The sequence below is a fragment of the Cenococcum geophilum genome, assembly GCF_001692895.1.
Source record: "Cenococcum geophilum 1.58 unplaced genomic scaffold K441scaffold_3, whole genome shotgun sequence".
Classification (NCBI taxonomy): Eukaryota; Fungi; Ascomycota; class Dothideomycetes; order Gloniales; family Gloniaceae; genus Cenococcum; species Cenococcum geophilum.
Window position 1 is genome coordinate 2,766,234 of NW_027137561.1, and position 22,725 is coordinate 2,788,958.

The 22,725-nt window shown below is 34.8% G+C and overlaps 1 protein-coding gene across 1 annotated transcript; it reads left to right on the forward strand.

Annotated features, from left to right (window-relative positions):
- Window positions 1-12,179: 12,179 nt before the first annotated feature.
- K441DRAFT_536057 (uncharacterized protein) lies at window positions 12,180-12,425 on the forward strand (the record flags this gene model as incomplete). The annotated part of the gene is made up of 1 exon (XM_067642399.1): window positions 12,180-12,425. A coding segment is annotated over one exon (246 nt), but the record flags the coding sequence as incomplete, so codon positions are not given.
- Between the last annotated feature and the right edge of the window lie 10,300 nt (window positions 12,426-22,725).

Genomic DNA, 22,725 nt, shown 5'->3' on the forward strand with positions numbered 1-22,725 from the left:
GTCCTAAAACTAAAAGGACTAGCAGGACTTGCAGGACTTGCAGGACTTGCAGGACTACAGGACTTGCAGGACTTGCAGGACTAGCAGGACCAGCAGGACTGTCCGAGGACTGTCCGAGGACCGTCCTAAAAACTAAAAGGACTAATAGGACTTGCAGGATTTGCAGGACTACAGGATTTGCAGGACTTGCAGGACTAGCAGGACCAGCAGGACTGTCCGAGGACTGTCCTGGGATGATAGGACTACGCGAGGACTGTCCTTTGATCATAAAGGACTAGCAGGACAGTCCTATGGGGGGGTTTCGTTGTGGGATACGTGTGGGAGTTCGTTGTGATGACCCCGAGACGTGCTCCGAGATGTATGTGCTTCGAGACGCGCTTCGAGACGAGCCTCGAGATGCGCTTCGAACGTGCTTCGAGACGTGCTTCGAGATGGTGCTTCGAACGTGCTTCGAGACGTGCTTCGAGATGTGCCCGGGATGTGCTTCGAGAATGTGCTTCGAGACGTGCTTAGAGACGTGCTTCGAGACGCGCTTCGAGACGTGCTTCGAAACGTGCTTCGAAACGTGCCTCGAAACGTGCTCGAACGTGCTCCGAGATGTGCTTCGAGATTGTGTTCGAGATTGTGCTTCGAGGATGTGCTTCGAGGTATGTGCTTCGAGTATTGCTTCGAGATGTGCTTCAGAGATGCATGTTTCCGAGACGTCGCTCCGCGAGACGTGCTCCGAGACGCGCTTCGAGACGCTGCCTCCGAGTTATGTAGGGCTTCGGGGACGTACTGTCGTGGTAATGATAGCCCAGGGGGCGATTAAGGGCTATCGTGGATGTGACGGAGGACGGGTTTCGATGGGGGAAACTCCGGTGGATAAAAAATCGGGGAAGGAATGTAGGAGTGGAATGGAATTCCTCCGGTCGATCTTGCCGTCGGTCGGGTCTCCTGATACGCTTGTCTGCCAGGAGCCTGTCAGGAGCCTGTCAGGAGCCTGTCAGGACGATCAGGACCTCCAGGAAAATCAAAATCCTGTCAGGAGGCCTCCAGGATCTTGGCACCCCAACAAAATGCTGATGAACGGCTTACCCTACTGCTCCTATATAATACCCTCCTGCTATTAATCCTCTGCTTACTAAGCTTAGCAGTAATATATTAGATAGCGAATTTAATAATAATATACTAGATACTTTAGTTCCTAATCTAGAACCTAACCTTAATAAATTAGAGCTTTTAGGTCGTAAGGTTTAATACTAATAAGACCTATAAGCGGGCTTAAAGGTTCCTACTATGTAATAGATACCTCTCTCTAAGCGATTAGCTAGTTTTATTATGCGCGGCGCCTTTTTTATCCTATTTTCTTATAGTAAAGTAGATTTTATATAAGCTTTTGCAGTGTATAGGAATTAAATAAGCGACTTAATTGTGAATGTAGCTCTAAAGCCTCTATATATACACGAAGAAGGTGGAGGTAATAAGATATAAAAGGGTAATAGGTAACTGAAATAGGAATAGTGATCTGCAAGCAATATTAATCTGCAATCAATATATAGGGTGGCGTTAACGCTGTCTTAGAGCCTTCCAAGCGGTGATCTTGTGTCTTAGCAGAGTGTCGGTAGTCGGTTACATTTTAATATGCTATGAAGCCGTACAGTTACCCTAGCTGCGTACGCTAAGTATATGCTTAAGTATTAGGACAGTCGGTTTGGCCGCTACCCCTTATTTCGCTACTATATATTTAATTAGATTATAAGAGAGCAAGCCCTTAATGCTACCCACTTCCTTTACGGCCGATTAAATAAGAATAGTCTATCTTTAGATAAGCTCGGTAGTTTTATAAATAGTAGTAGGGGTAACTAGGTTTTAAATAAGATTGTGTAGTATATACGGAAGCTTAAGGGCACTAGATCTTACTGGAAGCAAAAGAGAAATAAGCTTATAGCTTATGCTAAAAATATTAAGAGCGGGTCTCTATTCTTTATACTTAGCGTTACTAATTTATATTAGTATAATCTACACTTTTATATACCTCTATTTAACGAATATAAGGCTACTAATAAGGTTTAGCGCTACTAAATTGCTTCTTAAAATCTTAACGATAATCTATATATTACTGCTTACTGGCTATATTATCGCTTTAATCTATTTAAGAAGCACGTGCTTATAAGTCTATTTAATAGTACTAACTTTTGGTCCTGATATAAGTGGTAGGTGCGAGGTAGCGGCTATATATATGGCTTTTTATAGAGTTTAATAGCCCTAGAGCTAGATTCGTTAGCTAGTGTATTAAGGGCGGCTTTTTCTAAGTACTGGGCTACTTTTATATCTATAATAAATCCTAATTAATCTAGGCCTCCCGGTCTTTAATATCCTTTTGCTTTTGGCTATAAAGAATAGCTTAATACTTGTAAGCTTCTTACTGCCTACCTTAATCGATTTTAACGGTACTGTAAGTACACCGAATCTTACTACTTAAGATTAAAGAAAGGCTCCGCTAGAGTAAAGGAGCGTTACTTCTACTTTTTACGCTCTCTTTGTAATAAGACCGTTATATTAAAGAATTAAAATCTATATTACTGGACGTTCTGTCTATAGCGTAATAATAAGCTTTTTAATAGCTATAATATAGCTATAATACTAGCATGGATGGCAAATATTAATATATTGCCCGCTATAAGTATATTAGTAATAGTTAACTATATAGGCAAATATTGCAGTAAGAAAGAGAAGAGGTTAACTTCCTATTAGGAGTTACTTTAATTAGTATAGCCGTATGCTAATAGTCTTTATGCCTTTAGTTTAGTAGTAGCTAAGTTTATAAATAAGCTTATTGCTAAACGCGATTGGTTAGCGTAGGAGGTATATTATCTACTTCTTAATATTCCCCTTTCTAAAGGCTTAAGGAATGTGGTAACTTTAGACTGCCGCTAAGAGGATAATTAAAGCGCTATATATAAGCTTAAGGATAGGTAGTTAAAAGGGTATAGACTATCTAACTATAAGAAATATAAGCGTCGCCTAAATAGGGTAGAGGATATTGCTTTCCTTAATTTTATACTCTATTTTAATTACTCTACTTATAGGCGTTAGCTAAGAGTAAGGCCTTAAGTTATATTATACTTTCCGCGATATAACGGCAATTCTTTCTACCTATAGTATCCTAAGTTCTACCGTATAAAGCTTATTCTTTATTACCCGTAGAGAGAGTATAAAAAAAGTAGCTGCTTATACTAATAGATTTGGGGCCCCTAATTATATAACTTTCTATTAGGCTTATATTAACTCTTATTAGTACCTACCTAACTACTTCTATAATCGGAAACTAGAGGAAGGTTATAAAACTACTAATAATATTAATAAGTTTGAGGACGATTTTATAGACAACTTAGAGCTATACTAGTCCTTTAAGGCCCTATATGCCTGCGTTAAAAATACTAATAGAGTTAAAATTAAGGATTCTAATAGGCTTAGTAATAGGGAGCTTAATTGTAATTACGACTGGGGTACGTATTAGGGTACGTACCCGCAACTTAATAAGAGGACTTATTGACAGGAAGTACGGCTATAGCCTTTACTGTAGAGCCGCCTATCCTAAATAGTAACTCCGTCCTCCCTGTAACTAGGTTAGCGTTATATCTATAATATTATAGTTAATTACTATAGGCAGGTCTAAGTAGGCCTTGGCCCCCCCTACTATAGATTAACGTTAATAGAGAAGTAGGAACCAGTAAATTGCATCTTATTGCTGTCCTATCTAACTACGCATTGGTCGCTCCACCCCTCTACCTACGCGCAATTTAGTACTAAGTATTTCACTGCTATTAAATCTATAATCTAAGATTACGTGTAAATTAAAGGCTATCTAGTTGCTGGCTATTAACTAAGGAAGAGAGTATATGCAATAATATATAAAATAATTAGGGTTGCCGCGTTGCTTTCTATACACCAGAATATAAGGCCCTAGCTCTATTAAGAAGCTCTTCTTGCTTAACCTTCCTTATCTTTCCCGTGTAGACCGGTTGTGCTATATAAGCTAACTCTTTAAGGGCGATTAGCGACCGAGTTAAGGCGGCTAGGGGAGTTAGGGGATAACGTTACGGTTCGGGTGCGGCCTAAAGGTAAAGAGGTTTTAAGTATACTAAGTATTCCGGTATCCTAGGTCTTCTTCATCTTTAGATAGTTTACCTTAGGCACCTTATTAGAGGCGCCGGTTATTACTAAGCGTCTTTACCGCCTATACTAATTTATAATCTTTTCTTTAAGCACGGTCCAGCAGTTATAAGGATATAGTTTAAGAGCAAGTCTTAATAGAAGGCAGGGGTATAGACGGTGTTAATTCTTTATTATGGCACTATTAGCGTATATCTACACCTTATACGGATGCTGTTACTTACTTTAAGGTTCTTTTGACCCTCTATACGCGCGCTCCTCCGCGGTAATATCCTATGGGATATATATACAGTCTGCTGGACGCCATTTTTACTTACTTTTAAACTTAACGCTCTACGCCGTGCAGGCTTGGCAGTTTTGCAATTCGTCCGTTTAAGTCTCGGTTTGTCCTTCGGCTGCGCCCTTTTTAAGATATAAAAGATGTAAGTTAAAAGGAGTTCGAATCCGTAAATAGTGTTATTACGAAGGCCTTTTATAAATTAAAACTTCTCGTCATCTATAAGGAGCTTATAAGTAAGAGCGGCGAAATCGTGCTTCTTATTTGTGTAGGCGTTGTGGACGCGAGCAATTTCTTTATTAATGGAGAGCCGAAGCCGGGCCTTAAGCCCCTCGCGAGGCTTACCGTCAAGACATTCCTATATAATTTCGAAAAATTGGTTATTTCCTATAAGCGGGACACTTCTAAGATTATATTATTACTGTAAGAGGTCTAACTTAGGCTTAGAGATGCCGCGACTTAGAAGAGTGTCTCTAATGGACGAAGGGCATTAAGTTAGGTTGGGTAAAGATGCTATAGGGCTTATAGGTAATCCACTCTGCTTAAAATTTATATTTGGTATTTATCTAGGGGTTAAATAATAAGGAACGTTGCGATTATATTAGCGCGCCTTTATTACCTCGCTACCAGTTAATTATTACGTATAGGCTTTATAAGCTTGGCACCTTAGATGCCTATAAGTTTAAAGGACCTCCTCCTACTCCAATGTTGTAGGAACGAGTAGACGCCATCTCCTACTAGTATAATTGTAGATAATACAACCCGGGTATACTGTTTAAAATACTTACTCATTTTAAAAATATACTAGCATGGCGCGTGGATCCCCCTTATACTAAATTTAGACCTTCCTGTATTAGATATTAGGCTTAATAGGATAAGTGGACAAGAGTATTTACTTATAACCCCACCTAGAGAGACTGCACTTTAATAAGAATAAGTATATTCCCCGTAAATCAGTATATAATTATTTACGATGTATACAGGAACCGGAGAATATTATGCTTTAAGTTTGATCGAAAACGAGGGGGACGTTCGGGCTATTCTTTTCCCTCTATTAAAGTCAGTAACATACTCCGTCCACCTCCCAGAGAATAATAATTAGCGGCTCTCCCTAGCTACGGATCCTAGCTTTCTCCTATTGCCTAGTAACAGCTCTTTAGATAATAAAGATAACATTGCGTAGAATGATCCGATCGTTATTTTACAGTTATAAGATAAGGAAAAGTTTACATTTAGCATATTACTGGAAAGTAACGTGGTCCTTAAACATCCTAATCCGGCAGTTAAGGACTAGTGCTAGATAAACTTTGTACACTTCTAGCTCTACCTAGACCCTAATTATAGCGCAGTAATACTACATAATAAATTAACCTCTACTTTTGTTATCTAGCCTTTCCTTACTAAGTATATTACGCGTAGAGTTCCGCCATATAAAGAAGGAAGACTTAATTGCGGCAGCTAGCGCCTCCAGCTTAGTAAAGGGCTAGACTTTTATATCTATATTAAACTACATAGTCCTAGGGGAGAGCTTTATAGCCAGTTACTCCTTTCTAAGAATGCGGCTATACTATTTAGGAAACCTACGCAAAAAACAGCTAAAGCTAAGCCCTATAAAGAGTCTATCAAAGCCCTATTACTGGCTATAGCAAAATCTATAGGAGATAAGATCCTTAGAGCAGGTTATAGAAGAGTGCATACTACGGCTAAATAAGAACGCTATAAATCGCGGCCACCGTAAGGCTCCCTTAACCTTAGCGAAATAATTAGTAGAACGCGTTCCGTAATAGTCTTTAAGACTATACTTAATAGAATAAAAGTTGCAATTAAGGTGTGCTACGGGTCTAGCGCTAAATTATTAGCTAATATATGGAGGAATAAGGTAGATATTCTCGTTAAACTCCGCAAACTAGATTATATAGGTACTTAAATCTCTATTATTACTCCATCTAATATTACTGCAGCCGTATATTACCAGGCTTATAAGCTACAATACTCGGACTTTATAAATTATCCTTAAATATACGGGGCTATCCCTAGCAAAGTTTGTTAATAGAAGGCTAATATTATAGCTATTAGAAGACTCACAACATCAGATACTTTTAAATATTAGCAGTGGTTTGGACCATATTTATACTTATAATATTATCTATAGAGACCTAACATCCTAGAATATACTCTATAATAGAACGGTAGCTAAGATATATAATTTTAGACTTTCGCGTAAAGATAGAAATTTAATTAATTATAATAGGGGATCACCTTACCATATACCGCGAGAATATCTCTTTAAAGGTCAACGAGGTGCCCCTACTAATATTTAGGCCTTTAGAGTTATTATACTGTTTATTTCCGGCCTAATACCGATTCTATAAGGCAACTAGTTAATTATAGATATTTTCTTAAAACCCAGAGTCCAGTTAAAGATGGCCAATTAGCTTTATAAAGTGGATAAAGTTACGGCTAAGATTCTAAAGCGTTTCTCTTTTATCCGCTAAATGCTTACTAATAATCTAAAGGACCGAATTACAGCTACGGAGTTAGTTAAAAACTTGTCGCCTTATATCAAACTCACCGCCTAGCTTAGATATCTTAACGCTCTCTCTACCTATCTTTAGTCTTATTAAATTACTTAGAAATAAGGAAAGGGATTTAAACCTAATAATAGTTTTTCTAGTTGATTACACGGAAGGCTAAGTACTACTCTCTAATATTTTACTGCCTAGATATTTCTCTAATTTCTAAACACAATTACTAACCGTACTATGGCTTATTATCTAGTTCTATAATATCTAGTTCCCCAAAAGTTTGGATATATTACGGTTACATCTAAACTAGTTATTATATATCCAGCCATAGTAAGAATAAAAATTTTATTAATAGACTAAAGTAATAAATAAATTAAGCGGTAACGGATGGCGAAGACGGAATTATAAGTGGCTTAAACTCCCAGCTTAACCCCTCGCGGCTTTAATTTTAAGGGCGCATCTTTGCAATTACCTAGAAATTCTTATATTAGCCTTAGTCTTTAAAGTAGATAGTTAACTTACTACAGTTCTTATTAAGCCGGTATTTGCTAGAATAGAGTATGAGCTATATAAAATATAACGATAGTTTCCCTTATATTATAACCATATTTGCTGGGTATCTTTTTTATATCTCCTAGTACTTTATACACTAAGCTTTTACTATATATTAAAGATAAGTATACTTATAGTAAACCTAGGTATAGTTATATATACTATAGTAGTAGAATGGGGAAGTAGGATCTTACAATAAAATAGGCCGCTATACTCTAGTAAGAGGACTATAAAACAGTATATATGTAAATTAATTATAAAATCTATTAGTACGAAATAGGTAGGTATATAGTAGACAGTTAAAGTCTATAAAAGCTTTAAAAATGAGATAAAAGGAAATAATACTGGCGTTTATAGCTTAATTAAGGTTAACTCTCTAATCGGACACATTAATCTAAATTAAGATAGCTGGCTATGGGTTTATATAAATCACTTACCGCTTGCCTTAAAGTCTGTAGTAGGGAGAAGCTAGTAGCGTGTGCATTATAACGACTGCTTTCGTGCCATTTAACCTAAGTCTAGCTATAATAAGACTATTACAGACAGTTTAGGGGAGGCCTCTATAGATATTTATCTCCAGCTACCGGCTAAGGGCAGGCATACTCTAAACCTAATAGTTTCTAGATTCTGGACAATAAGCGCACAGTTACCCAAGTTAAATAAAATAAATAAATAGACATTTGGTAGCATAATACGCTTTTATTCTCCCTAACAGCCCGCCTTATATCTACTCCTATAAAACTTTAAAGCAAATAATCTTTCTAGCCGTTTAGAGGGTTAGCCTAAATTAGCTATTATAGATATTAAAGCATTGATAGATCCAATAGATCCTAAGTCTTTAACGTTATAATTATCCTTACACCACGGACGCAAACGCAAAGCATTAGAAATCTCGAAGGCATCCTTACCAACACTATAATTATTTCTACACAACCCTACTAAATATATAAAGCCTAACGAGAACCTACCTAAATAGAGCTTAGAAAAAAAGCAGGGCTTAAAAAGAAAGTAGACTAAAGCTAAAGATGCCTTAATTATTAAGCACTAGGTAAACCTTATAAAATAGAATAAAATAGTAAAGGAAATGGTAAAGGAAATACCGGGAAGAATACCGGAAAGAACCCTAATAGGTTGCCGTTTATAATACCAAAACTACCTTAAAAAGAACATTTCCTGGGATTCCGAGAAGATAAATAAGTTAGCTAGGGTATATAAGCGGTAAGCATAACCTTAACTATCTTCCCTACCTCTAATATTTTAAAAATAAAAATAATAAACTAACAATGCCTTTAAGGTTAAGGGCCGAAATATAGTAGAAGGTCGCTATGTAAATATAAATACCCTCTAAAGCCGTAGAGTCTATAGTTTTGCAACTGGGACAGTACTAATTAAGTATACGTGCTAAGGCTTCGCCTAGTTCTATCCTCCTTTGCTTCTATAGATATAATAGCTTTTCTAGACCACTGCTAATATTACTATACTATATATACTATTACGAATTAAAGGCCTATAATATAACGGCTGCCGAATTATAACTTAAACCATATATAACAACGTCTAATCTCCTAATAGAGCATTACACCGTCGCTTAGTAGGGAGACCCCCTTAAATTCCGCCAACTCCTAGCGCCCTAAGAAAGAGACGCTAGAGTAGGGGTGGAAATTTATATTAGCGGCCTCTTTTAATAAGCAGCATATTACGGATTTAAAGTTAACGTATACTAGTTAGTCGAGATATATATAGTGGATGGTTAGTGCCAGAAGTTTATTATATAGGTTATTAGAGATTATAATATTTTGCGGTTAACCTTAATACGTTAGATAATATAAGAAGTTTGGTTTATAAACCTAAAGTTTATATTAAATTAGAAAACAATTCCCAGTATAGAACTTTTTAATCGCTGGTATAATATTTCCCAAAAAGCGCCTCCTTAACTCTATCTAAATAGGCCCAATACTAAAACGGAATAATTTTATCTCTTGTCTAATTTATATCGTAACCACTATAAGAAAGAAGCTAGATATAGAAGTTAATTATTACATAGATACTAATAAGGAGGCGGTAGGATTTAGTCTTAAATTAATATACTTATTACTTTGGATTAACACAAGCGCAATTAGGCGACTCTAACAAGCGGCTCTAAGGGAGAATAAAAGGAGATAGATCTAAGCTAATTAGCAAAGTTTATAAACTGCATATATTACTAAACCTACCTTAAGTATAATAATATTAAGTAAAATAAGATTGTTATTAAAAAGGTATAAAATTAAACTTATAAACGGGGGGAGCTCTGTAGTAATTAAAAGTAAAAGCATAACTTTATTTACAGATAAAAAGGGATATATAGGCTTATTCTCCTTACACTCTTTTATACGTTCTTTAGATAAATAGTAAGCCTATCTTAGTTTATATATAAAGAATAAAATTAACGTGGTTTTTATGGCTAATAATACTAATCGCAAAATATGCGGTGCCAAAGGGTTTAGCCTATATAAAAGATTAGCCTCTACTATAATATATTCTTTATTACATACTATTTAGAACCTATTATTAAACCTATACTAATAGATACTATTAAGCTTGGGATAACGAGCATTAAAACTCTATACCGCCCTAAAGAGCGACTAAAAAGCGCGACTTCCTTTATAAACTATAATGAAAATTAGTATATATATATAACTCTATAGCAGGAGATTAACGTTATAGTTAAGTAGCTATTAGAATACAGAGGCTACTAAAGCTTAAAGAACAATTAGATTCCAAAGGCCGGTAATCTTAGTAGATAGCTTAAGTATAGTAAATATAGAGGCTGCTAGTCCTAGGTAGACAAAAATTATATATAAAAGGAGGGTAATAAGAGATACCTAATAGATAGGGTCGGTCGTAGATTAAGCATAATAGGTAGCCTAATATGCAACCTAAATGCAGCATAAAATTAAGGGTACTAAGAGCGCCAATGGAATAGAAGTAAAGAGAGTGTATATTCTTAAAAAGGGGACTAGTATAATAAGGCAACCGGAGCGAAAAGCGGTAATAGTAAAGGAAAGGCGGCGAGTAACGAGTAGATTAAAGGCGAACTTGTATTCTTAGCCTTATATAGGGCGTAAGTAAAGTTAATATATTATCCAATCTTCCTGTCTCGCCCTTAAAGATTTATTTAGATCTCGCTATATCCTCCTAGAACCTAAGTTAACTTCCGTAAAGCCCGGGCTTAGGATAGTTAAGCTATTAGCAAAGCAGCGTTAAAGCACACACCCTTAAAGACGCGGGCATTCCTAAATTATCCTAAGATTATTATATACTTACCCAAAATTGGTACGGTTAAAACACCTATAGTTTAGTGTGGATGCTAACCTTGCTAGATGCTACTGCCGCTATTGCGTAGAAAGGAATTAGTTGGATTCCAAAAGCTCCTAAAGACGTTAGGCGGCTAGACGAATTTAAATTTTCGTAGAGAAAGTATTGCAGTCGCTTAGATTAGCAGTCTACTATGCCTAATATGGTATGTTTACAGAAATATTCCTATAAATATACCATATTAGGCATAGTGGACTACTAATTTAATGGGATTCCGGCTTATTAACAAAAAGTAACTATAATAACTATCCTTAAAGTTATATAAGCCTTATTTCCCATACTCTAGATCGATCGTATAATCCCTAAAAGCCAGTTTAATACTATAGCAGTGTTTAGACCCTACCTCTATAAGGATAGATGGAAATAGTAATTAGGGAAAGTTTTCTATAAGGGTCTTAGAGCTTAAACCTAATTTAAATTCGTTATTCTTAATTTAATATAAGCCCCTTTAGTGCTGTTATTAATATTTAATACTTCTTAATAAGGATTCGGTACCTTTTAACATCTAAATAAAATTATATTATTAAATAATATTTAAATATTTAAAGGCTCTCTAAGTATTAAGCTATCCACATCTTTCTTATAGGCAGTCCCGTTACTATAGGTGCGATAGTGGGTATTACAATAAGCAAAGCCCCTAACTTTATAGGATATAGTTTCCAATAACCTATAGCTAGTTTTAAATAGTTGCACTTATGGACTAAGTCTAGATTGGCCTGCGATTTATCTTGTAATTATAGACGGAATAAGTTTGTATTTATGGCGCTTTAATACTTTTAGCCAGGTAGGTATTACGATAAATGACTTAAGCTAGCTAATAGGTAGAGATATAGAATTAAATAAGCGATCCGTTTTATTTAAGGTGGCTCTAAGAGCCCTAATATATATAAGGAAAAATAACCCTAGTTCGACCTTTGGTGTCCGTAGTCGTTCGGTATCCGTAGTTATTTAAAGTCCAACACCTTAGCAGTAAAGCTACCTCCGTGGCCAATAGATGCTAGCCTAAAGTGCTAGAGGGCCCCTTAGGCTCTAGTAATTTTAATATAAGAAATACCTAGGATAGTCAGAACTTGCTAGCTCGAACACACGATATATACCTTTTCACTTTAACTACCTCTAGCTTCCTTCGCATACTTTACTTCCACCACTCTTACCTAATTACGTTCTCCTCCGTATAGATAGAAAGCTAGGTAGTGACGCAAAAAGCACCTAATTTAGGGCGTCTTTATATAGCGAAGCTTTTAGAAATACAACAGATGGCAGTTATTACCGTAGTAGCATTCTTCTATTCCGAAGTATTTTAATATTAGAGACTATTCCACGCCAAGTTTACAGAAGATATAGTTAACTACTATTATAACTTCTTTCTACAAGAACTTCGAAATCCGAATAGTATTATACTTATAGTGGAGGACAGTTTTAAAAAAGATGAGCGTAATTACGTCTATAGTGCGCTTAAAGATATATACCTATCTATAGAGAATGCCGATTCTATAATTGTCGGTATTAGGATTATATCTCTACCGAAGGGATCTAATCGAAGCGGCCAATTTTAGCCGGAAGGTAAATGTTATTAGGGCCCCCTAGGTAGATTAGATCTCTACTAACACAAACGTAGACATAAATAATTTTTAGGAAGAAGTTCTAAACCTAAAAAGAGACGAGAGCAAAGAGGCTCTATCGCTCTATTTAAAATATACCAATTTAGCTAAGTTAAGGTATTGTCGGTATAATATTCGTTTCACGTGTCACGTGCTCTATGTACGTAATCTACGCGAGACGCGTATATGTATTAACACTGCATTAGAGTAGAAGAACAAGAATCCAACTACATATCGCACTGCACGTATATTACGTCTATTGCACTGTGTTAAAGCATATCAACAGGTATAATCCCTTACTTAAGCCTTAGAATTAACTTTAATCTTAATAATAGATAGTTTGGCTCTATGCGTTATATATATCTCTAAACGCTAGTAATATATCTAAGATTTTAATAACGTGGGCATGGCAAGACGATTACGGAGTAGTTTAAAACCATCTTACTTATAGACAGAACTCTACTTGGTGTATCTTCTGCGCTAGGTAGTAAATATTTCTACTTAAAACTCGGATTTAAGATAAAGGAAGAAGTTCTTATACCACAATATAAATATTACTCTGGATTCGCACTCTATATATATACTTTTTAATAGGCTATATAATAGAGCTAGGAATGGACGCATAAAAACTAAAAGGTAAGTTTCCTTTTTATAAAAAGAAAGATATAGATTAACGGTAAGTAGAATAGAGTGTAGCCTCCGCCTGAAAGTCAACTATAAGGTCTTGTATAATCCTCCAAAAGAATAGAGTAATATTGTCTAAAAAAAGTCTGTAAGGAAGGCTTATAGAGTTTCCTATTAGATATAGGGAGAATTAATATAGTTAGAGAGCTTTTAAAAGTATTACCTTTCGCAGAGGCAGCAAAGTAATATCTTAATAGAATATTTTATCTAGGCTTTACATTATACCCCTTTATATTTTATAGATATTTTTAGACCGTAATAAAGAAAGTCCAGTCATCCTACGGGAGTGACTGTATCAGCACTAATAGATTGTTAAAGGGCGTAGCATTAAACGTGTTCCAATAATATATTATTAAAGGAAAACGTATTCCAATAGAATGACTCTATTTGCTTAGTTAAGGAATTACCTACTAGTTTAAATTAGCCTATAAAGAGGGCGTGCCTTAACTACGCTAGATATTAAAGGGCGTAGCATTAAATATATCCTAACTGTACTGGAGATTAAAGGGCGTAATATTGGACGTGCTTTAGAATAGGATTGGAAAAAGATTGCTAAAGGACTATAAGGAGTTCCCAATAATATAAATAGGCCGGCTTAATATAATCTTTTATTATCTAGCAAGGCCTCCTTTCTAAGTTATAGTAACTAGGTATGTTTTTACTTCTAGTTATAATTTTCCTATAGCTAACCTTAATAGAAATAGCCTATTTAAACTTAACCTAGCTTAAGATAAAGGAGATAAAGGTAAAATTTGCCTTTGTTAAGTGTAAGCTTACTAGTACTTACTCTTATATATTACTAATAAAGTAGTAGCTATAGCCAGAGAGCTCTATCCTAATACGGAATTTAATATTATCTGCTACTATCCTGGGGACCTAGATGCTAATAACAAAAATCATACTTACCTTACCGCCGCGGTCTCCCTTAGTGGTAAAATAAAATATTTAACGCCTGCTACGGAATGTAATAAATTAAGTTGTCACTTAGACTACGATAAAGCACTTTATAAGTTGTTTCGTAAACTTGTTAATAAGCTCGATAATAGACGCAACGGCTTATCTTCTAAGAAAATCGACCTTCTTTAGTAACTAGGATCTTAAAATTACTTTAGAAATTCATTTCCTTTAGTTGTCTAATTGGTTAAATTCCTGCTAAGAGATTTCTCCTATAAGTCTTATTACGTGATATCGTTGCGGGCTTGTTTTTTAATACCAGCACCGAAGGTAGGAGGCTTAGTTAGCGTAAGGGAGTCAAAAATGGGCCCTTTATTCTAACTCTTCCCTTAACTCTTTAAGTGCCTTGTTTACATCGTCTAGCCTAAATTATAGTAATGGTTGGATAAAGGTTGTTTATCTGGGCTTAGGTCTACGTCCTTGCGATTGGCGAATTCCGCCTACTAAGACTAGATGCGTTTTGCGGTCGTCCTTAAGCCTTCTGCCCTTCTGGGAAAATTAAGCTATTTAACTATAGGCTCCTAATAGTCTCTTCTTCTTAGGATGCCCTAGCCTTGGCGTTTTAGGCTTCTAACCTAAACGACCTAAAGGTGCTTTATAGATCTTATATTGAGTTTATTATATTGGGACTCTAGATGCTAAAACTAGGTCGCCACTAATAGGACAACCTAAATTAATTTAGGTTTTTCGACTTTAGCTCTTTATATACTCCCGCGGCAATTATGTTTAAATATAAACTAGAATTCCTAAACTTTAGGGTAGTACTCTATATGCTATTCCCACATTATATTAAAAACTATAGTAGTATTATATTAAAGGTAATCTATCTCTGTTTTGTATTCTAGACTATACTAAAGAGGCTACCCGCCAACACGTTATTACATTTTTAGGTTAGAGAGTAATGGCTTAAATTCCTCTAGTTCCTTATTTAATGCTATTTTTACCTTTTTTTCTATTTCTTGCCGCTTTTTAGCCTTTATTTCTTGCCGCTTTCTAACCTCCTTTACTACTTTTAGCATATCTTTTATATTATCTAACTCCTCTTAAAGGACCTCCTATTACTTTATATATTCCTACGCCATAAAATGCTTTTTTAGTCTAGAGTTTAATTTAGAGGCAATCAATTCCCAATCCTTATCTAAAATCTTAGAACGTTCCCAATACTATTCCCTAGGCGTATTACTCTCTCTATTACGTATCTTTAGGTCGCGTAGTATCTAATAATAACCTAGGTTAAGGAGGTATATGTTATACTCTATCTAATATATATAAGGTCTCCTAGAAAACTAGCTAGGTCTATAAATTAGTAAGCCTAGCTATAAAAGGGAGGTATAAAGCTTACCCGTTATTTAGCTTATTATTAAGTATAGAAATAAATATATTTATAGAGATAAGCTATCTTTGTTTAGAAACCAAGATGGGAAAGATAATATAAAATATAACGGCCTGCTACTATGCTATTATAGAATATATGTCTTATACTAGGGCAAGAACCTCCGCAACCCTATATATTGTGGCGAAGATTAGACTTGCTAGACCTTGGCCCCTATAGATATAAACTAGTGCGTTAAATAAGGCAAAGGGCTTGCCTTAAATTCGAGCATATATACATGCGGGCTATTAGTGTATTAGGTAATAAAGACTAGTAAATACGTATCCCGGAGGCAGTAAGCCCTAAGTTAGCGTAGGTACTAACTTAGGAGCTAATAAACATTATAAAGGGGAAGAAGGCGCTATAAATATAACTACGGGGTGCTAGGGTGACGATAATAGGTAAAAAGGGTGGCTTATTAACCTTCTTAGGCGTTATATATTGTTATCCTTTGCATAGGAATGCTTAGTTAATAATATAATCTTTTAGATTTAAGGTAAGATGCGGGAATTTTAGCATTTGCGCTCCGCTATCTTAATAAATGGCAATATAGCGGTAATTGTAACATTACTTTATAGAAAGGATTATTAAGGGCTTCGCTTATATAAGGTAGGGCAATAATAATTAAGTAAATTGCGTAACGATATATAAAATATATTTAAGTATTAAAATAGTACTACCTAAGCCTAAAACACCCTAAATGTTTCTCTATGCTATTTCCGGTTAAAGGGTACCATTTTTAATAGCATACTTAATAAATCCCCTAACTATCCAATTTCGTACACCACTATTAGCGTTAATCTCCTACCTATTATTATACTAATTACGTTTTTCCGTTACTAATACGGTAGTATCTAAAAACGCCTAACTAGATTCTGGAATTTCTATTATGCTTTTAGGAGCTTTAGAAAGACGTATTAATAAAAAATCATTTAGGACTGGTACTATTCCCTAGATAGTATAAATATAAGGCATTTATAATTAGACAAGATATTGCTTACCTAAAAACTTACTAATATATTATTTAAGTTACTAGCAGTCCGCTTATAGTGTTTAATAAGCTGCGATCTAAATAGGGAAGGAGAATCCTTAAGTAATTTAGCGAATACTATTTCCCTTATGTATTTAGGGAGTAATAACTCGCACAGCGCCTTAAAGTTAGGGTTATTGAATATTAAAAAGAGCATTCCCTCCTCGCGTTTAGGATTATCTACTATTTTAGCAACCTCTTTCTTTAATTTCTTAGCCATAACCTCTTATAAAGGGAGTGGTAAGGTAGATAACACGCGGCAATTTTTAGCTACCCTTTTGGCCTCTATAGTTAGGCTAGGTTTAGCTAATTAACAAAAGTTAGACGAAATAATAGAGGCGAGGAGTTACGCTATACTAGAAAATAACGTGTTAGTACGCCTAGGGGAGAGATATTGGATAGGTCGCTTGCCTTAAGGTATTAATAGATTACGAGGCCTAGTATAAAAGATACTTCTATACTAGGTAATGGCCTTTTATATTATAATAAGAAGTAGGTAGACGGAATAGTCCCCCGTACAGCATTTTAGGCGGTGCGCTGTTAAGTAGGCATATATGCGTAATATTAGTACTATAGGGTGACAAATATTAGTAAGGGTTGCGCTAGACTATATAGAGAGCCAGCCGCCTTTTATAGGTGTAATTGGTAAAGTAAGAGAGTATAGATATCTAAAATGCGTAATAATGTATAGAATAAGAGCTATTTAAATATAGGCTAAAATAAAAAATACTTATTAGTTTAATGGAGGGTAAAATATAAAATTGCCTATTTCTTTATCCTAAATAAGTCTACTAGACTCGTGGTTATATAATTATATAAGTCTCTTACTAAGACTAATCTATACTTTCTATATCCCTTTTTCAAAGGCCTCCTATAGAAAATACCGGCAAATACTATTTTGTATTTAACCGTTAGAGTTTTACCCTTACCCCTATAAATATAGCGTAGCGATAACTGGGTTTTATAAAGTAGATTTAATATAATGCTTAATTACTATACTCTAAATACTAGAGAAGCTTGCAAGGATTGATTTAATATTAGATAATAAGCCGTATAATTAGTATATTGTAAGGCGCTATAAAATATAAATATAAAGAATTTAGGAGTTAAGGAAGAAGACCTTACCCGATATATCTTAAGTATTTTATTTAATACCTCCTAGTCGCTTATAAAGATATAGGCTAGAGGAAGAGTATATAAATTGGACTATTAGGCCTGTTGATTTAATATAATAAAGCGATGGATCTAATAGGTGGAAAGGATATCTTTAGTAATAAGAAGTTACGGTATTGATATAGCGGTTAATACTTGGTGAATAATATTATATATAACTTTAATGGAAAGCCTATTTATATTACGTAAGAGAGCTCTGTATAGCGTTCTAGGCGGTATATCTAATAGGCATTTACGTATAAGATTAATGCGGCTAATAAGGAAGATAGGTAAGGATAATATGGAGAGATAGAGAACGAGATATACTATATAAAAGCTAAATATACGGTCCCACCCCTTTGTACCAAAAGTGACCCCATTCTTCTCGCTATATTCCTCTTTATTTATAGGGATATTGCCTATATTTGTTTAAAAGGCCTATTCCGGATTAGGTATAGATAAGCTACGACTAGGGAGTAGGAGGTCTTTTAGTGGTTCTATTTATATATTAGTCGGTAAACTATAGCTAGCTATAGCTATATGCTACAGTGACGAAGACTGCTGCGGGTGGCTGAGCACGCGGATTATATCAACTTTCAAAGTAATACGCATTATTGAAGGTAGGAAGAGGGCACTATAGAGCAGATCCCTTAAGGATTGGATAAGCGTGTAGGATTTGATGGAAATGGGCGTCGCGCGTATATGTTAGCGGCCCGTTACAGGTACGGTAGTTAGGTGGCTTGTATGTCTTATGCGCAAAACTACAATTACCTATAGCTTTCTTACCGGAATTCATAGAACTACTTATTGTTTCTTTAAATAAGATAGAGCGATAAGAGGTAGACTTTAAAATAAGAAGCCTTAGAGGGGTCTCCCTTATACTGCCGAAGAATCTCCTAACCGCCTTTACGGTATAAAAAAAAAATTTTCCGTTATAACTTCTGCCCCTTAATCCTACCCTACTATTAGCTGCCCTAAAGCTGAAAAATCTACGCTCTTTACATAATTATGGCCTAAAGCTTTACTACTTGTATACTGCAGAAATTAAGTTATAGGTACTATAACCTACTATACCTTATCTTTATAGTGATACTAGTCTAGCTAACCTAGCTTCTAGATAAAACAACTTAGCTTTTAGATAAAGTTATTAAGCTAATACAAGAATTTATAGAGTGGCTAGTTATAATAAATGTAGAAAATTTAATGAAATGGGATAAAAAGAGTGATGGAATATATAAATGCATTTATCCGCACCTAAAAGAGAAGATTTAAACCCTTAAAGAAAAACTAGTATGCCTAAAATAAATAAAGAAGCCCGGACTTGTATTAATTGTTCTTAAAATTTACCTAACAACTTTAAGATCTTTAGATTTGTCGGCCTAAGGTTTTACTATATAGACTGGATAAACCGCCCTTTTAGAATTTGTCCTCTTTATAGTCTAGGGGCGATAATAGAAGGGCAGCGGATAACTATTGGGAAAGTTATTACCGTATAGGGCAAATTGTAGGTTAAGCCAGTTTTAGATATTCTAGTATATTGATTTAAATAAGCACGGACTAGCCTTTTTAATATTTAGTAAAGTAAATAGGTCTAGCTGCTTAGGGGGGGTATTAAAGCTTTATATAGGCTTCTGGAAGAGGGTAGAAGCGTCTAACGGTATATCTTTCTAGAGGGTGAAAGCGTTTATTGGTGTACTCTATAAGACGGAAGCGTTAAGCGGTATGTCGTTAAAGAAGGTAGAAGGGTTAATTGGGTCGCTAAGGGGGCTCAAATTATTAGCTAAATCAAAGTTAACTACTAGATTTTAAAGGCAATTAGTTTAATTATATGTACTATTTATATTATAATGCCTATTCTCCGCGTATACCCTAGTATATTAGGTATCTAGCAATTTTAGAGTGCTATTATAAAGCTAAGAAAGTGCGATTGCTGCTTTATTTATGGAGTTCGTTATAGCTCTATTATTATTTTCTCTAGAAGGCGGAGTGGGGTAGTACGGCGATTTTAAAGACTATTTGGTGTTACTAGCGTTACGATTAGGGTATTAGGAAAGGTTCCTGTCTATAATAAAAGCGAGTTAGTTAAGTATATTTATAGGGATATTTTAGAAACTTACTATTACATAAATCTTCTGCCCTTATTGCAGTATTAGGTATTAGATATATTGGCTTTATATCTCGCTCGTCCCCTTATTAAATTTGCTTTAATAAATAAGCATGCCCTTTTTCTACTACTTGGCCCCTAAGGTTTATTGACCCAGTAACGCTAGAATAACTTCTATCCGTATAAGGATAGGGGTCCGATATATATATATTAACACCACTAGCCTTTTTAGATTTGACTAAGAATAGATAACCCTAATTTAGCTTATATATAACTCGTTTCCGTAGGTAAAAGAAAAGCTTATAGTTTATAATACACCACTAGTTATCTTAGAAGAATCGATTATAGTTACTTAAAGTAAGGTGGAAATTATACTTTAAGAGGGTGTATATTTTTTATAAGCTAAGATTAGAAATAAAACGCAGCTTTAGATTCCTAATAACTATAGCTCTTATAATATAAGGAATATCTAAAGGGCGCCATTCTGGTTCTTTATATAGCTTTATATAGCTCTTATCCATTAGCCGATTCTTTAAATAGATGGAACTAATTTTAGTGCGTAAGTAAAATCGAGAGTATTAAGATAACTTTATGCTAGCTAGCGATATTAGCAGTGCCTTATTTAAAATAAAAGTAGGTAATACCTAAGAAAAATCCTTCCTAAATCCTGTTACCCTAGCCTACATTTTAGAGCTTTAAAATTATTTAGACTATCTAGCCGTAATAAAGACAAAAGCACTATAGACGTTTATCCGAATAGCTAAACCGTTTTGCTATAAAAGAATTGATATCTTCTATATTAGCCCCGTTAAGTTTTAGTAAATGGCAGAACGTCCTATAAATAAAGTCCTTAAAGAGAAGGGTTTTTATAATAAGATAATAGAGCTCTATAGATAAAGCGAGCGAGTTTCTAAGCTCTTTAATCTCCCCTATGGAAGTACAGTAAGCTTTTATAAATTCTATTAGATTCTATAAGCGGCGCTCTACGGAGTTTTAGTAGACGTTGCTATTATAGATACTCTTATTAGTATAAAGCGAAGATATCGCAGCTTCTTTATAGCGCTTAAGTAAGAGAGATATTCCGGCTCTATTATAATTGTTAATAAGGATAAATACTATAATATCGTTTTCTATAGAAGTGTAAAGCCCCGTATTTTATCTTGCCGTATACCAGTTATCTACAGTAGAGGGTTTTTGTTAGTATAATAATAGTAGTTACAATAGTTGAGTTCCCTTCCAGAGTATTAGAAGCCAACTCCTATACTATTCCTCTTATAGTAGCTGCTCAAGCAGCTAGAGCATTGGGGTTTTGTTATAGTCGTTTAAGCGGTTTAAGGGGAGTATATTTAATAAAATTTAGATCTTATATATGGCAAGATAGTAAGCTAGATTAGTAACTAGGATTTTAAGCAAGAAGATAAATAGGTTTGTCGTAAGGCAGAGGCTAGTAGAGTTAAAAAAGGATATCCTGCTGCATTTATGGAGACGGGCCTAATAGCAAAAGGGCACGCGTTAATATATATTCGAGCAATAAAATATACTTAGAGTTATTCCCTTAGAAGTTATAAGCCCTTAGTAGGTTATTTATTTTTGCTATTACCTAAGGCATTATAGTAAATGGGCAGAAGGGGACTAAAGTTAGAACCGCTTTAGCCACTATGCCTAATATAGTATGTTTATAGGAATATCCTATAAATATGCCATATTAGGCATAGTGGACTACTAATTACTAACTCTTTGGAATATGCCCTTTACTTTTACCGGTTCCCTCTTCCCCAGTAAAACGCTACTATAATACTTATAAGCCTTCGGCGATTGTAATCCCCTATAATAGGGTTCCGGCTTATTAATAAAAAGCAATCCTAATATTATTAGTTATATAAGCTTATTTCCCATACTTTAGATTAATCGTTTAATCCCTAAATGCCCGTTTAAGAGAGAAAGCATATAGACTTTTAACGCCTTAATAATAGACACCAAGTCTAGTATAGTTTTATTAATACAGCACTTAGTTCCAAGAAAAGGAAAGGGTGCTTATATTATTGCAAACTAACTTAAGTTTCCAGGACGGCATATCTTAATAGTCTTTAGATATATCTAAATCGAAAAGCGTAATAAGGGGACGACTCGGATATATAGAGCTGGTTTCACCCGATTTAAGTATATATACACATTTACCTTCTATATACTCTATTTTCCGCCTTAGACTTTTTCTATATAGCATTTATTGCCTATATCTATACTCTTGTCGCCTTAAGGCCTTACTAATTACTTGCCGCAGCTACGCCCTGCCAGGCTTTCCTTTCTACTATATTTTCTCTTACTATTATTTCTGCTACTAGTTATAGACTTATAGCTGTTATATATGGTTTCTTATAGTATTTAAATATTCTACCTCTTTTTACTTTTAAACGCGGGCCTTATATAGTGACTTATATTACTCTTGTTTTTTATTCCCTCTATATTATTATAGGAGTAATTAGTATTTCTTTTATAGTAGTTGGAGGTGGTATAGAATCTATTTACTAAGCAGGAATAGTCATTTCCTAGACCTTATTATAGGCTATACCCTTCCCTATCTATCTATTTAAAGTAAGTCTTACTCTACGCCTTCTATTACCTATACTAATTAGAATTTTAGAGTATAATGCTATATAAGATTATTAAGAGTGAACTGTCCTACGTTAGTAGGAGTCTTAATCGCTTAGTAATAAAATTAAGTATAAGTATATCTTATAGGTTAGTATATTGGTTCCCTATCCTAATAACCCTAGTAGGTCTTACTTTTATAATAGGCCTTGCCCGGTAAGTATGCAATACTCCAATTTACCGTATAGCGCTAATCTTGTGGAGGTTGGACTTAAAAATTAGATCTATTGTGTAAGTCGTTATACTAGCCTTTATGCTAGCGACACCCATAGGTTATTTATATAAATCCTTATATAGATCCTTTAATATA